This window comes from Hevea brasiliensis, chromosome 9 (assembly GCF_030052815.1).
Source record: "Hevea brasiliensis isolate MT/VB/25A 57/8 chromosome 9, ASM3005281v1, whole genome shotgun sequence".
Lineage (NCBI taxonomy): Eukaryota > Viridiplantae > Streptophyta > Magnoliopsida > Malpighiales > Euphorbiaceae > Hevea > Hevea brasiliensis.
In genome coordinates, this window is record NC_079501.1 from 10,776,568 (window position 1) to 10,793,641 (window position 17,074).

Genomic DNA, 17,074 nt, shown 5'->3' on the forward strand with positions numbered 1-17,074 from the left:
CTACTAAATCAAAATAAATAATTCACATTATTGTCAATATATTATAAAAAAATTTAAAATTAAATGTAAATTATATTTACTTAATATTCTCCATAATTAAATTCTTTTCAAAACCAATCACACAATTCAATTACAGTAGGTCAAAGTCAGTAAAAAAAAATATATTTTTATGAATAAGTCAATGTTTAGCGAGAATTTGGTTGAATATAATAAAATTTTCAATATAAATAAAATTAATCCTTTTAAAAATTATGGTATACTATTTATGGGGAATTATACGAAGATTATTCTCCTAAAAAATCGTTTGAAAACTAAATAATTACTTAATAAAGTGATTTTGAATATTCTTGGCGAATAACTACCACTAAATTTGGATACATTGTCCACTAGCGATGATTTACCATTGAGTAATATAACATAATTTTTATTTATAAATTAATAATTAATTTTTTCTGATAATTTATTTGAAGCTTTCAAATAATTATAATTAATTTAATTTTGGTGATTATGATTGCAGCATAGAAAAAATAAATTAAAAAAAAAACAGTTAATGATAAGACAAAAGTTACTTTTAGGGAAACTTGCCCTTTGCTTGGAATGGCTGTCAGACATAAATCTCCACACAAGGGCTGTTACTTCAACATTACCCGTTTAAAAATATCATCTCCACTTCATGAACGCGTTATCAGAGTTCAGAGAGCGTGACCACTGCTGCTCTCGAATTTTTGCTTCGCTGGCTTCACAACCGTCAACCGGCCGACGCGCCGTTATCTCTGTCCTCCTCCGTCTCCTTTCACCGTCCAAAAATTTCTAGAATTTTCTCTAACCCGGCATTTCGCCAATTCTTAATTACAAAACCCAACTCTCATTTTTCCCAAATTTCCAGCCAATTCACCAATCTTTCTCTTTCAACGCAAATGGGGGTTGATTACTATAACGTACTGAAAGTTAACCGGAGCGCCACGGACGATGATCTCAAAAGGGCCTACAAGAGGCTGGCGATGAAGTGGCATCCCGATAAGAATCCCGTTAACAAGAAAGATGCCGAAGCTAAGTTCAAGCAAATTTCTGAAGCGTATGATGTTCTCAGCGACTCGCAGAAGCGTCAGATCTATGATCTATATGGGGAAGAGGGGCTTAAGTCTTTTGAGTTTGGTGGGCCCGGTAATGAGGGGAAGAAGTCGACGACCACTTACAACACGACGTGCGGGTTCAATCGGCGGGATGCGGACGATATTTTCAACGAGTTTTTCGGCGGATCTGGTGGTACGGGTGGTGGGAGTGGGAAAAGTGGGTTTTATAAGAACGGGGAGACGGGGAATGAGGGGAACAGGAAGGCGGCGGCGATTGAGAGCAAGTTGACGTGCAGTTTGGAGGAGCTCTATAAAGGAGCTAGAAGGAAGATGAGGATTTCGCGTTCTGTTCCTGATGATTTCGGGTCAGTCGGTTTGTGCTGATTCTTTCTTCCTTCTCTGATTTTAATGGTAATTTGGATTTTTTCAAGAATTTTGTTGCAAGTTGTAATTGGGAAATTATTTTAATGGTAGTTTGGATTTTTTTCAAGAATTTCTGGGATATAAATTTCCCATTTCCAGATTGAACCAAATGAATCCGTACAGACATGTGAAATAGTAAAGTAATAGAATTTTGTGGCATTGACTTCCGTCTCGCAGTGATTTATTTCTTCTTTGATTGCCTCTGCATTTCTTTGGTTGGCATTCTTCAATTTCTAGTTAATTTGATATGCAAGTAATTGTGTTGCAGCAAGCCAAAGACTGTGGAGGAAATCTTAAAGATAGATATCAAACCGGGGTGGAAGAAGGGCACAAAAATCACTTTCCCAGAGAAAGGCAACCAAGAACCTGGTGTTATTCCAGCTGATCTAATCTTCGTGGTGGATGAGAAGCCCCATCCTGTTTTTAGGCGGGATGGGAATGATCTGTTGGTCAATCAGAAAATCTCATTACTAGAGGCTCTCACGGGGAAGACTGTTGATTTAACAACTTTGGATGGAAGGTATCTCACGATCCCAGTAACGGATATTATCAAACCAGGCCATGAGATTGTGATATCGAATGAAGGAATGCCCATCTCGAAAGAACCACACAAGAAAGGAAACCTTAAAATAAAGTTTGATGTCACATTCCCATCAAGTCTCACAGCAGAACAGAAATCTGATCTCAAGAGGGTCCTGGGCGGTGTTGATAAGTAAATAATTCATGATTCAAGCTTGTGTTGCTGATCATCCATCAATACTAATTATATATTAGTTAATTGGGTATAAATACATTTGCATTTTCCACTGTTCTAGAGCAAGATTGTGCATAGTAGGAAGAAAGAAGCATTTTAATCACTATTATTAGCTATGTGGCTTGAGAAAAAACTAGCTATTATCAAAGTTGTGACAAGATGACTTCTAATTGAAAATTGAATACTAATGACTAATAATTTTTAGTTCCTTTTGCTTTGAGGGGGGAAAATCCTCTGTGTTATGTACTCGAGAAATGATGACATTTAATGCATTAACCTGTTTCTTGACTGTTCTTTCTCCCAATTTTAACTTTTGATTTTCTTTATGTTACTGTTCTTCTTTTTGTTTTAGCAGTTTAAGGAATATATACGATTAAAAAATTGAACATGTCTTTTTAATTTTGTGCTTGGAAATGTTCTTGAGTTGTCCTGAATTTGCTGTAGGTAGCGTTTGAGTTGGACGGGAATAAATGCCCAATTTGTAATCCATTTGTTTCAATAAGTAGCACGCATGAAAATCATATATAGTTCTGACGATCGTGTATCCAGGTATGGTCCTAGCATGGTACATTCCTGTTTCACCAGGACAATGGCAATGAGATTTCTTTTGCGTATTCCACCTTTTCGTTGCGATATGCTTCTTCTTCCTTTTTCCCTCTATTAATGACATGGGGCTTGGTGGTAGACCTGATCTTTGGCATTGTTTGCTTGCTGGATACAATCATAGTATGATAATTGTCAAGCAAGAGGCCTACCATTTTTAATTTGTCAAATTGTCTATTGTGAACAAATCATTGGCAATGACCAAAACGAGATAGCTCTATATGTGGGATCCACATGTAGAGCTCACATTAATGTAATGAATTGGTTTTAAATTTCTATTTTAAGTGAAAAATCATAAACATCTAACTCAAAAATCTCATCCTTGAACTGATTAGATTATTGATCAAACTTCTCAATATTGTAAAGCAAATTTCTCTGTTTTCTTAAGAACCCACTCGGTATGAAGTCTTTTATTTAATGTCAATTATTATTTGATGTACAAGAGATAGAGGAGCATATATTAAGCAACAAAAATGAAACGAGGGCTAGTTTTGTCGCAACAAAGAGGCGATGGTCATCGTCCGTTAGCCTTATTTTTCTTCTGCAGAATATCGTCAGTTGGTCACTATGATAGATTTTGGGGCTACAGCTCCAAGCGTCATAAAGCATAATTAGCAAATTTATAATCATATCTTGTGTTGTTCAATCTTGCTCTGCAGCTCTAACTTCTTGACCCCTACAACCTTGTCAACTTGTTTCCCTTTCTTCATGAGTACAAATGCTGGTAACGTGTTCGCCTCAAATTGCATAGCCACCAGCTGTATTCAATCACATAATTTTCATCATTTTTATAGTTTGAGAGGAAAGGCGAAGAGAAGAAACATAAATCTTGTAATAGCTGCTAAAGAAGAAAGAGCTCTTACCAACAACTTGTCCACATCAATCTTGATGAAATCAACATCTGTGTATGTTGCAGCAAACTCTTTGACGGCTGGATCAATGAATCGACAAGGTCCACACCATGTTGCAGTGAATTGAATCACCAGCTTGAACACCAGACGATAAAGCCATGAGAACTACAAATTTATATAAGCATTGATCATTGAATTGGAGATTATTATTATCAATTACCAGTTTGTTGTTTCCTTTGGAAGCTTCAAAATAGGATTTCCATTGGTCTGTAGAACGGATTTCCACAACCTCAGCTGCAGGCTTTGTGTATGAAAAATCATTGCAGTGATCAAAACTAAACCAGCTTGACATGGTTCTTCCTCTTCGAAAAACTGGGAAACCGAACTCCATTGCTGACATAAGTAGCTTCGAGCTTTGTCTTTTGAAGTTTATAAGAAATGCTGTGGCCTGAAAATAAGAACTTGGAGGCAAGGCTTTATATAAGGGCGGAGGTGGTGGGAAATTTTGAGCTGTTTTCAGAGAGTAAGATTCTTAATTTCTTAGACGTGACCTTGCAAATTTATGGACCGTCAAAAGCTAATGCGCAAAGATTTGAGGCACAGAAGCTCAGCCCACCAACTTGATTCAATCTGTATATCAATTTCAGTGGCAATCCATTGTAAAGCAATCTTGTTCACCTCATCAACACTAATTTTGTAATACCAGCAGCTTATATATTCTCAAATAACAGTTTAAGAAAAGCCGTCAGGGAAACCAAAGAGCACTTAAAAAAGCTAACAGGAAGTTGGCTTAGTGATAAAAAAAAAGAAAATGAAAAGCACATCCAAATTAAGCATTTAGAGTGTTATTTATTACAATATAGTATTAGTAGCATATTGGAATCTCAACGACAAAGATGGATTAAGGGTTCCTTCGCATTTATGCGAATGTGAAATAATTTGCCGAATTCTATTTTTATGTGAAAAAAAAATATAGAACCTTGAAAAAGAAGAGAAGGTTGGAAATATAATAGTAAAGTCAATGAGAGAATTTACAAGAAGAAAAAGAAAAGGAATGCATGGGGTCACTGTAAAGCCAAATAAAAAATGCAGGAATTAAGAATGCGTCGGAGAAATTATATTGTGGCCGCGAAAGAATCTGGATTTTTTTTTTTTTTTGAACTTTATGGGTGATGGTACCAAATCAATGAATTATAATTTCCATAGATTACAACATCCACTTGTCTCCCTTACATTATATTCTTCATGAGTCCCTCTCGCACTGCAAATACTCAGTTAGTGCGTTTTATTCTTTTTTTTTTTTTTGGTAGCATCAGAGATAAAAATATTTCTTCAATTAGGTAAAAATTATTATATTTAACATGAAATTTTTTACAACAAAAAAGATTTGTTCGACTCCCACTAAGCACTGCCAAATAGTTTAATTAATTCCATCCAATTTTAATCCACATCCACACACAACATAAATATATATATATATAAAAGAATATTCTTTCAATAAATTAAATATTAAATTGAAATTATGATGGGAAGTTGAGTTGAGATTTGAATGCTGATGAGCGGAAAACAAGGTTGACACATTAAAATTAAATATTATTGTTTAATAGCTTAGATTTTAGGGCATTATTCGTTTTTGTATATATATATTCAACTTCTTGGTTTTAATTTTTAATGTGGGAAATACAGTTCTTTGAAATGTTTTATTAATGAGGATGTCGAAAGGTAGCGTAATAAATGTTGAATAATGGAATTTTTCAAAACAAAAATGATTTACATGTGATGCGAGAATCATATACTTGCTCACGTACAACAAAGTGATGCTCCAAGCTTTTAAACGTTTTCTCAAATTCTCTTTTTTATCTGAAGACGAGCCTTTTATTTTCAAGGAAAAATTCTATCATACACAGCTTCATTGTAATAAAAATAAATATTACATATTTTTTTTTAAATTTATAAATAATAAAAGAAGCAATCCTTTTTTGGTTAAGAAAATGGAAGCGCATTTTGTCTCTGCAAAATTTGTTCAGGGAATTATGCCTTTTTCACACCGAGAAGAGAATGAGTGAAGCATCTCATCCAAAAGCGAATCAAGTAAAGAAAGCCACTAATTTATAAAAGACGAAATTTGGTGCATATCATTTATTTGGTTCATCTCCTTTCTCTTTTCGTAAATTGCCCTAAACCAACAATACAAATGGGTTCCACTTCAAATTGCCGAACACCCTACTAATGATTCGCTTCAATCGGATTTATATTCAGTACTCAGCAAAGATTGAGTTGTTAATGAACTTCATGGACTGTTACTAATATTAAAAACAATACTACAACTCTCAATTGCAATCTTCAAATAGATAAATGAAAACGAAAGATTCTCCTGCCCTCAAAATGCTGCTGAACAAATACGCACCAGCGCTGCAAGTCAAGTTCTAGTGAAAGACATCAACCATTCCAGCTGGAACACATACCTTTTATGACAAAATTTACATGCTGGGGAAGCCCTTTAACACCAGCTGGCCCTGCCTTATCAACTCGTATTAGCTTCTCTGCGACAAATGAAGCAAATTCTTCGAGGAGAGATGAACTATTTATATAGATTTAACTCAGATTTCCTGCATTACAACTAATGTAAGGATCGACTAGTATAGAGCATGTGTGCCCAATGCTTATATGATATGGTCTTATTAAAATTATTATGGTTTTATCAAGATGTCAAATTCTGAGCACTACGTGTGAATGTGTTCTAATTTAAGAAAAAAAAAAAAACGTAATTTTAACCCAATTTCAGTAGTCAGCCGAAGAGCAAAGCAAATTCAAGAAAGAAATGTTTTCTTTTTCCCTTTGATTTTTTCAAGTTTTCAATTATAAATACTTCATTGGACGAACTACAAAAAAGGGTGTCTAGGATGGTGCATTCGTCAACAGTTAAAAACATTCATAACAAGTTTTTTCATGCAAAAAAGCAGAAAAAGAACATTTTCACCACCCACCTACAAAACTAGCTAAAATGACACCCGATGAACACCCAATACGTAATGATGCTATGAGGGCACCCCAACACCAGCTGGGCCATGACCACCCTGAATTGCTGAACCATGATTTTTATAAGGGTGTCCACCACCTCTGCCATCCCTTCCTCGATTGCTATAGTAATTCCTTGGATAATAGTGTCCAGACTGGTCATAATATTGGCTGCGACCATTTTGATAGCCTCCACCTCCTCTACCACCACTCCAACCGCCACGGCCATTTGAATAACCTCTGCGGCCCCCACCACGACCGCCTCTGTGGTTTTGGTAGTTCCTTCGAGCAACATATTGTTGCTCTTTGAGGTCAACCTCTTTTTGATCATGATCCACTTCTGATGGTCTAGCTTGTTCCTGTTCATCAGAGACAACTTCTGCCAGAATTTCAGTCTCTAGTTCATCCTGCAATTGAGAAACCAACCACATTAGTACATGCAAGCAAGGAAAAATGTTATAGCATGACAAGTGATAGCACCTTTTGAAGTTCCTCAGCAGGGCTGGACACATTATCACCAGTTTCATGCCCTAGTAAATTTTCTGTATCTTCATCCTACAGAAAAGATAAATTAGACACATAAAGCTTAGAGGAAACCCAAATATGAAGATTCAACAAACCAAATAAATAATTTCAAATAATTTAAATGTCATCAGGCAAGAAACTAAAACTGCATTCAAATTATGGAGAAAAAAGAAAATCGTTGGACCAAAGGTTCCTCAACTGAAAATCCAATAAAAAACCACAGACAAGGAGAGAGATACAAATTCAAAAAACAAATCATGTGATTTTTCCAAATGACAAACCACCAACATAACAGAAAGGATTATATGATTGATTTCTGAAATTGCAATCTAAATCAAATGACATCCAAAAGTGAATTACATGGCTCAAACAAATATAGCATGACAGGGAATATATCAATTCTTGAAGTAACAAAGGATAGCCAACCAAGTTAAAAACAAATGAAAAGAGTCATGCATTAGTCTCTACTCAGTAACCACAGGGAATGAAAAATTGATGCATGCACTTGCAATATTTATTTTTCATACGAAACCAACAGATTCAGCATTAGCTCCAAAGATTTCCCCTATGAAAATAAACTTATGTAGCTTAGGCAATGTAAACCTTATAATCAAGGTTAACTTCAAAACTGAAGATATATAACCACTTCATCAGATGTAGTAGAGTACAACATGAGCAACACCTTATACCCTCCTAGAGTGTCCTAGCTTAAAATTTTCATGCTCCTCCTCCTCTCCAACTAAATGAAACACAAATGCAGGCTGCTACTCAGATACATGATTTACCTCACATAAATAAAAAAAGAAAAAAAGGCCCATAGCTTTTCATGCCTCTGATTTGTTTAAACAGCATAAAGGAAGCATTTCCCATCCTTTTTCTGTCTTCAATGAAAGCCAGGCTTAATGGTCTCCATATAAATGAATTTCAAAACAAAAGTAATAAAAAAGAAGAAAAGAACACAACAATCTAAGCAATTTTGATTGCCTCCCAACACAAAAGGCATCCACTATAGAGTTCCTTAGAAGAAGTCCAACATAAAGAGAAAACAAATATAAGAGGCACATTTTCCCAGAGCAGATAAATCCAATAACAACTTTTTTCAGGGTATAGATGCACTTATCCAAAACCATGTGCAAATGACTCTCCACTTATAAAAAAGAAGGGATTCCAACAAGTTCAATACACAATGCCCATGCCCTGTTAAGGCAAACTGAGTTTATACTCAATTTATAATGAGAATGAAGAGGAAGGGAATGCAGAAATATTGACAACTAAAACCAGGCATCAAATGAATTGATGCCACTATAAGCCAAACAATACCCATTAATACAATCCAATGAGCTCTCAAAGATAAGGAAGATATAGACGACATAAAAATTTTGGAAGAGGTGAAGTCAGAAGTAGAAGAGAACTGGAAGGACAAAGGCTGCTTTTGGCCCACAGCAATACAATTAACTTCCACCACGACACCTCAAATCAATGTTAATAGCACATAATGCCTCAACAAATAAAATGACCTCCTACCCCTCCGAAAAAAGAGGAAGATGAGCAAGCAATAACTAAAACTACCACTCAAAGTAACTGAACTTAATTATCACCAAGAATTTAAGTTCTTCAATCATCCAAGGAAACTTCAAATATGTCTAAACATGAAAATCCAGTATTCCAGTGGCAGAGTTGATCAAGGAATATCACTGAAGTTAAACATGGCCCTCACAATACCAAGTTAACAATATTCCCCAACATTTGCAGCAGTAAAAACCAATTCCATGACCCAGATTTTGCCAAATATACCATGAAGTGTATACTCTCAGCAACAAATTTTCCCTCGGAATGTAATAAAGCAAAACCCTTTTGATTTTTTTTTTTTTTTTTTGGGAACCTTTTATTAGGGCAACCCCGCCTAAGTAGTTTGCGCTTAGCTGGTCCCCAGCCCAGATAAAGGAGGGGAGTTGCGGTAGGTGACAACCAGCGTAAAAATTTCGTCACACCTTATGATATGGATTCAAATGATATAAACGTTGGGGTGTCCTCTACTAACGACGCACTACATCGGAGCCTGGGTGTAGTGAGAAATATACAAGGGTGTAGAGCGTTCATTGAAAGCGACACGCCATGCCGACGCCCGGGTGTGGTGTTAAGTGAGCAAGGGTTCCCAGATCATGGACGGGTGTGGGTAAAGAAGTTAGTCCATAGGACAGATAGTAGAACAGATAGTGGAACAGAACACAAGATAGACATAGAAAACAATAGAAGATACCATAGAAGGAGACCAATTAGTAAGGAGCAGGATAGGAGGAGGATCAGGGTTGGTACTTGGAATGTTGGATCACTTACAGGAAAATTAATGGAGCTTGTGGATACCTTGGAAAGTAGAATTGTGAATATTGTTTGCATTCAGGAGACTAAATGGGTAGGAGAGAAAAGTAAGCAAGTGGGTAATTCAGAGTACAAACTGTGGTTTACCGAAAAGGAAAGAAACAAGAACGGAGTGGGCATAATCATAGACAGGACATTGAAAGACGCAGTAATAGCTGTGAAAAGAGTAGGAGATATAATTATACTAGTAAAGCTAGTACTAGAAGGAGAAACAATAAATATAGTTAGTGCTTATGCCCCACAAATAGGACTAGATAGTGAGAGTAAACAAAGATTTTGGAAAGATATGGATAATTTAATGCAAAGCATACCAAATGAAGAGAATGTTTTCATTGGTGGAGATTTGAATAGACATGTAGGAAATGATAGACAAGGTTATGAGAATGTTCATGGAGGTTTTGGTTTTGACAGTCGAAATGAGGGGGAAAAAAGTATCCTGGATTTTGCTATGGCATACGACCTAATACTAGCAAATACCTACTTTATAAAAAGCGAGTCACATTTAGTGACTTTCAAAAGTGGGCAACATAGAAGCCAAATCGACTTTCTCTTAATCAGGAAGACAAATAGAAATCTATGCAAGGATTACAAGGTCATTCCAGGAGAGGTTTTAACAAGTCAACATCGATTGGTGGTCTCGGATGTCAAGTTTAGGAACAATTCAAGTAAGGTCAGAAGAAATAGTGTAGCTCGAACAAAGTGGTGAGAGTTCAAAAGAGTAAAACAAGTGAAGTTCAAAAATGAGCTTCTCGAGTCCGAAATATGAAAGCTGGATATGGAGGCCAATGATATGTGGATACAGATGGCATCAAAGATTAGAGAAGTAGCTAGAAAAGTACTTGGAGAGTCTAAAGGATATGGACCACCCTCAAAAGAGAGATGGTGGTGGAATGAGGAAGTACAAAAGGCAATGAAGAGAAAAATGGAATAGTATAAGAAATTACCTAAATGTGATAATAATGAGGCATATGAACAGTACAAGATAGCAAAGAAATAGGCAAAAAAGGTAGTTAGTCAAGCAAGAGCACAAGCCTTTGAAAAGTTATATGAGAAACTTGGAACTAAAGAAGGGGAGAAAGATATTTATAGATTAGCAAGGAGGAGAGAAAGGAAATGTCAAGATCTCAATCAAGTTAGGTGCATTAAGGATAAAGAAGGAAAAGTGTTGGTGAAAGATGAGGACATTAAAGAAAGATGGAGAAATTATTTTAATGATCTCTTTAATAATAGTCAAAATGGTAATAGCGTGAATATAGATTATAGAACAATAGAAAAGAATGTGAATTATACTAGAAGGATTAGATCTTTAGAAGTAAAGGAAGCACTTAAGAGAATGAAAGTGGGTAAACCCTGTGGACCTGATCAAATACCAATTGAAGTGTGGAAGTGTTTGGGAGATATGGGAGTGCCATGGTTAACTAAATTATTTAATAAGATTCTAAACTCAAAGAAAATGCCTGATGAATAGAGGAGGAGTATTTTAGTACCTATTTTCAAAAATAAGGGAAACATACAGAGTTGCTCAAACTATAAGGGAATTAAACTCATGAGCCATACTATGAAGTTGTGGGAGAGAGTTGTGGAGCATCGACTACGTCATGATACTTCTATCTCTCTCAATCAATTTGGTTTCATGCCCGGTAGTCCAACTATGGAAGCGATCTTTCTCATTAGAAGCTTGATGGAGAAATATGGAGATGTGAAGAAAGATTTACACATGGTTTTTATTGATTTGAAGAAGGCTTATGATTGCGTTCCAAGAGATGTCTTATAGAATGTGTTAAAACAAAAGAGGGTATCTATTAGGCACATACAAGTGTTAAAAGATATGTATGAAGGAGCAACTACTATCGTGCGCACAGTGGGAGGGGACACAAGAGATTTTCCGATCTCAATTGGATTACACCAAGGATCAGCCATAAGCCCTCACCTTTTTACATTAGTTTTAGATGAATTGACGAAACATATACAAGAGAGTATTCCTTGGTGCATGATGTTTGCGGATGATATTGTTTTGATAGATGAGACACGACAAGAAGTCAATAGAAAGCTAGAACTTTGAAGAAGTACTCTAGAGTCAAAGGGTTTTAAGTTAAGTAGAACGAAAACAGAATACATGCATTGCAAGTTCAATGAAGGCCAAACTGGTGATAGGGAAGGAGTTAGTTTGAATGGAGTGGTACTATCCCAAAGTAATTATTTTAAATATCTAGGCTCAGTCCTTCAAGTAGATGGGGGATGTGAGGAGGATGTTAGTCATAGGATTAAAGCCGGATGGTTGAAGTGGAGACGTGCCACGGGAGTTTTATGTGATCGTAAGATTCCCAATAAGTTGAAAGGAAAATTTTACCGTACAGCCATACGACCGGCTATGTTATATGGTAGTGAGTGTTGGGCACTGAAAGAGTCGTATGCGTCTAAGATAAGAGTTGCAGAGATGAGAATGTTAAGGTAGATGAGTGGCCATACTAGATTAGATAAAGTCCGTAATGAGAGTATTAGAAAAAAGGTAGGAGTGGTGCCAATTGAAGATAAGTTGAGAGAATGGGAGATTGAGGTGGTTTGATCATGTGAAACGTAGACATACGGAGGCTCCAGTTAGACAAGTAGAGCATATTAGGTTAGAGGATAGAAAGAAAAAAAGCGGTAGACCTAAATTGACTTGGAGGAGTGTAGTACAACATGACCTAGAAGCATTACACATTTCTGAGGATTTAATCCAAAATCGTTTAGAGTGGAAAAAGCGAATACATATAGCCGACCCTAAATTTTTGAAATAAAAACTTAGTTAAGTTAAGTTGAGTTAAGTATAACATTTTATTAGGGCCACAAAGGATCACAAAATAGCAATTATGACCTTAATAATGATCTTGTATCACTTGTTCTGTCACGGTGATGCAGATGCCATTGCCAACAAATCCCAAAGTATGTTACTATAACAAGTAGGCAAGTACAGACTTGAGCCATCCATCATACAAAATGACAGCACTTTATTATCATGTACCCATGTCTGACAATGTTAAACTAGCATGTGTACAAAAGGCAGTACATCAAAAAATCATACAGAAATATGCATGCAAATGAGGACAAAAGTCACTGAACACTTTCTACCGACCACGTCTGGATCTGAAAAAGAGTTGGTTGTCCAAGGTTAGCCAAGATAGTTAACGTTGTTCCTTTCTATGACAGGAGAGGGGTTCATTGAGAAATATTGACATAATGCCAAAAATCAATGTTCATAAAAAGAACAATTTTACATTTGATTCCACTCACACAGATGCAGAAAAGTCATAGCACCCAAAGCTTATTTCCATCTCACTATTTTCAGAAAATCTATTGCAAAATCCAAAACACATACTGAAATCAGGATAAATAATTCAAATATTTGAAACATGCCAAGTTCCAACAATTAATAAGATTGTTTCATCCAGCACATCAATGCTGCAGACAATCTTGGCAATAACACAAGCATCTACTCCCTATCCCAAAAAAAAGTACATAAAGAAAAAAGAGATGGAAGAAGAATATGTAAAGGTTTTTGTTTATGTTCTATAGTGACGATCACGCAAAAGACTCCTTAAAACCTCATGCTGCCAAAATATCCTTCAGACCAAATCTGACTTAATCTCGTTGATGAGTGTACCAATAAAAACAGGGACGTATTTCTATTAAGCTCGAGCCAAATACCATACAATGACAACCATGTAGATATATCAATCAAAACAAATAACAGTCAAAAGCACAACCAGCAAATGTGCATGGCACAGTTCATATAGTAGGAAATAAAATCACATCCTTAAACTGTTAGATCAAAAGAAACGAAATAGTACCTTGGCCTCTTCCTGCTCAACAGTGCCTTGCACTTGGACTGGCACCGACATAGGAACTCTATGAACAGGAACCTGGAAAGACGCATAATTTCCAGCAGCAGCAGCCGCAGCCACTTCCACTGGAGCTTTCATCTCCGGTGTGGTCGTGAAGTAATCAGAAGCCATAATCTTGTTCAGCCTCTCCCTCAGTTGTGCATCTGCAAAATCAACAAATAGACAACGTCATTGAAAACACCCGAAAAAGCATATACAAACCAACCCACAAATAAATAGAGCAATTACAAGAAGCGTTAGCATTGGGCTCAATTGGCCGGTCGGAATTAGCAAGCCACAACTTGGCGTGCTCGATACAACGCTGCAACGCATTCTTATGAGATAAGCTGGAATCAACAGGGCGCGAAATCAACAACCCGCCAAGCTTTGAAATCATGTCCAAATCCCTTTCTCCAAGCAGATCCGTAGCATCATCAGTCACATAATCGTAAGTCAAGCAGCAACCCCTCTCGTGCGTCCGAGTCAACATGGTAGCGGTGAAGTCATTCTGCGACTTCTCATCAAACATCGACCCGAAGTACAACAAATTCAACAGATCTTCGACCACGGAACCACCGTCGCTGGGAGTTTCTTCATCGGAATCGCAATTGGTTTTCCCGATATCATCCTTATCAGCAATTGCATTATCGGAAATGGAAGATTGTTGCTGGTGGCGTTGGATGGCAAGGGCAATTTCTTCAGAGACGGCAGTAGCGAGAGGCTGGCGGAGTTTCTCGAGCTCTTCAATTGCGGCGGAAACGGATGGTTTAGAACGGAGAACGTCCTCTTGTTCTTTGTTGATGGGCTTGCCTTGGGAGATGGACTCTTCCATCTGGAGGATTCGGTTGTACTTCTTACGAAGAGCACGGAGGCGTTTGTTAATAAAGCCGAGGACAGGTCCATCTGTCACTTCTGAGGCAGCAGTGGCCGCCATTTTTCAGGGGGTTGTGCGGTTTTTGTGTAGATGATCGGAAAAGCACCACCAAATGGGCGGTGGCGAGGGGTTTTGAGAGTTTTTGGAGCGGAGGTTAACGGAGGGAAGAGGAAGCAGGGAAGTGAGAATGGGAGAGGGAACGGAGAGTAAGAGGGAGCCTAATTCTAATATTAGCGTGGGTTAATATTAGGGGCCTGGGTTAATGGATATAATATATTGTCCGATAGGATAGATTTGCGGGTCAACTTATTTTTGACCCAAATCTACAGTTGGATGGAATGCCACACCCCCTTGGAAATTCAATTATACATTTTTCATCAAATACCATCTTAAATTTCTAATATAAAATAATAATAAAAATAATAATATTAACATCAAAAATACATTCTTAATAAAAATATTATATTATTTTTATATATTTTTAATTATATAATTTTTAATTAAATATATATATAATTAAAAATTAAAAAATAAATTATGTAACTAATATGTGACTTAACCTATGCTTATTTCATAAAAAAATATTTTTATTTTTTAACATTTAAATACTTAAAAAAATAAATTAATGAAAAATAATTTTTTGATTAAAGAGTAAATTAAATTATTTTTAAAAAATAATTTTCTTTTCTTAAAAGAGAAAGTCATTTTTTATTTTACTAAATTTGATAATTTTTATTGAAATATGAAAATATTTATACAAATATAATATAAATACATATTATTAGTTTAATATTACAATCAAATAATAAAATATATTTTTATAGAAATTCTTTTAAAAAAATACTTTTTTACATACAAATTATTTTTCTGTGAAATTAATAGAGTTTTAATTATATAATTAAAGATTATAAAATAATTTAATATATTTAAAATTAAAATTGTTTTAAAAAATAAAAAATAATATTAAATTATATGCACTTACATATCACAATCTTAATTATATATAAATATATATAATTTTATTTAAATTATAAAATATATCTAAAAAAAATATGTATAAAATGGCCATTTAATTCAATTTTAATACAATTTTGATTTTACCTTTTATAAAAAAAAAAACTGAATTAAAAAAAAATAAATATAAGTTAAGTTTATAATAAAAATTTTTTTTCAATTCTGCTACGAAGTAATTCAATTCATAGCACCAATAACCTTGTATAGACTTATTTTCAACACTTGAGACATTTGTTCTAAAAAGAAATCATTTGAAGCATTGAGCTAGCCTAATTTAGTTTAGCGAAACACATCAATTATCTAATCAATTTATATTCAATTTTTCCCTCCAATCTCCTATCTAAAAAAAGGCACATTTTTATTTTATTTTTTAACTGTTAAATATTTGAATTATTATTTTCACAATAATTAAATACAAAATTACATTGTGTCAAAAAGATTAGAAAAGGAATAAAATTTAATTTATCCCCTTTCAATTTATTTCATTTTTAATTTTTGATTTATTTTTCTTAATATTTTATTATTTTTAATATTAAATGTTTTTACTATACTTTTATAATTAATTAAATTAAATATCAAAAATATTATTTTTATTATATAATATTATTAGTTAAAATGAAAGTATTAAAAATATTATTTTTATTTTTTCATATAATTAATTAAATTAAATTGAAAAATAATAAAAAATATATTTTTATTTTCATATAATTAATTAAAATTAAAATTATGATCAAAATTATTTTTAATTATTTAAATTAAAATTTTTTTTATATTTAATTATTTTACATTTTCATGTTTTATTTAAAATAAAAAAATTATAATCAAATAAAATTAAAATATAAAATATTATTTTTCCATGTTATTAATTAATATTAAAAAGTTAAATATAAAAAGTTAACTAATTATAATTATTTAATTAACATTAAAAAATAATTAACTAATTAATTAATATTAAAAAAAAAATTTAAGTAACTCACACACACCAAATGGTGAGCCACTAAATTAAATATAAACTAAAAAAGACTGAATTAAATAAAAAATTAAAAATAGATTAAATTATTTCAAGTGAAAAATATGTGCATGATTTGGTAGAAAGGCCAAAAGTGATCCACTTGTTAATACGGTCTCTTCCTTTCATGGCCTCCTTTCCCCGTCTTCGCTCTCTTTTTCCTCTTTTCTTCCTCTCATCTCCCTTGCTACCTCCTCTCGCTATCGCTCCCACCGATTCAACCACCCCCACCATAATAACCACAAAAAATGGATTTACAATTGAGGCATTGACCTTGCCGAATTAATGGGCAAACAAATTAATCATCCTTATCATCAACGTCATCATCTAAACAACGAAAAGACGATAACAACAGTTCTTGAATACTGGTTCAACAACGCCGTTTTGAAACCTCAAGAAATGGAGTCCAACAATGGTCCAATGGCCGTGGAGAACAAAGCAAACCAGAATGAAAGAAAACAAGGGTTTCGATACAAGAATCAGAAAGGATGAAAGCCACAGTGAGTTGAGAAAGTTGTTTATGGAATAGCGCAACCATGCCTTGTCATCTTAATCTTCGGGAGTGAACAAAGGGGAGGAACCGTTCTGGGTTTGGGAAGGGAAAGTCATGGAGGCATTGCCAAAAGTTTGCAAAAAGAGCAACTCCTCTTGATTATTTAAGTTAAGGGGTTTCCAGAGTTGGTACTCC

General features: G+C 34.7%; 3 protein-coding genes across 3 annotated transcripts; 1 reads left to right on the forward strand and 2 right to left on the reverse strand.

The window, feature by feature from the left end:
• The first annotated feature begins 641 nt into the window (after positions 1-641).
• Positions 642-2,539, forward strand: LOC110668465 (uncharacterized). The gene is made up of 2 exons (XM_058152835.1): positions 642-1,438; positions 1,765-2,539. The coding sequence occupies exons 1-2, from the start codon at positions 918-920 to the stop codon at positions 2,210-2,212; spliced, it is 969 nt and encodes a 322-aa protein (XP_058008818.1). The 5' UTR covers positions 642-917; the 3' UTR covers positions 2,213-2,539.
• Positions 2,540-3,231: 692 nt separating this feature from the next.
• Positions 3,232-4,447, reverse strand: LOC110668466 (thioredoxin H7). Its single transcript, XM_021829702.2, has 3 exons — positions 3,925-4,447; positions 3,717-3,839; positions 3,232-3,611 (listed from the first exon to the last, which is right to left on the reverse strand). Exons 1-3 carry the CDS (start codon positions 4,102-4,104, stop codon positions 3,480-3,482), a joined length of 435 nt encoding a protein of 144 aa, XP_021685394.1. The 5' UTR covers positions 4,105-4,447; the 3' UTR covers positions 3,232-3,479.
• Positions 4,448-6,513: 2,066 nt separating this feature from the next.
• On the reverse strand, positions 6,514-14,608 carry LOC110668467 (uncharacterized). The gene is made up of 4 exons (XM_021829703.2): positions 13,739-14,608; positions 13,457-13,653; positions 7,203-7,277; positions 6,514-7,129 (listed from the first exon to the last, which is right to left on the reverse strand). Exons 1-4 carry the CDS (start codon positions 14,421-14,423, stop codon positions 6,743-6,745), a joined length of 1,344 nt encoding a protein of 447 aa, XP_021685395.2. The 5' UTR covers positions 14,424-14,608; the 3' UTR covers positions 6,514-6,742.
• Between the last annotated feature and the right edge of the window lie 2,466 nt (positions 14,609-17,074).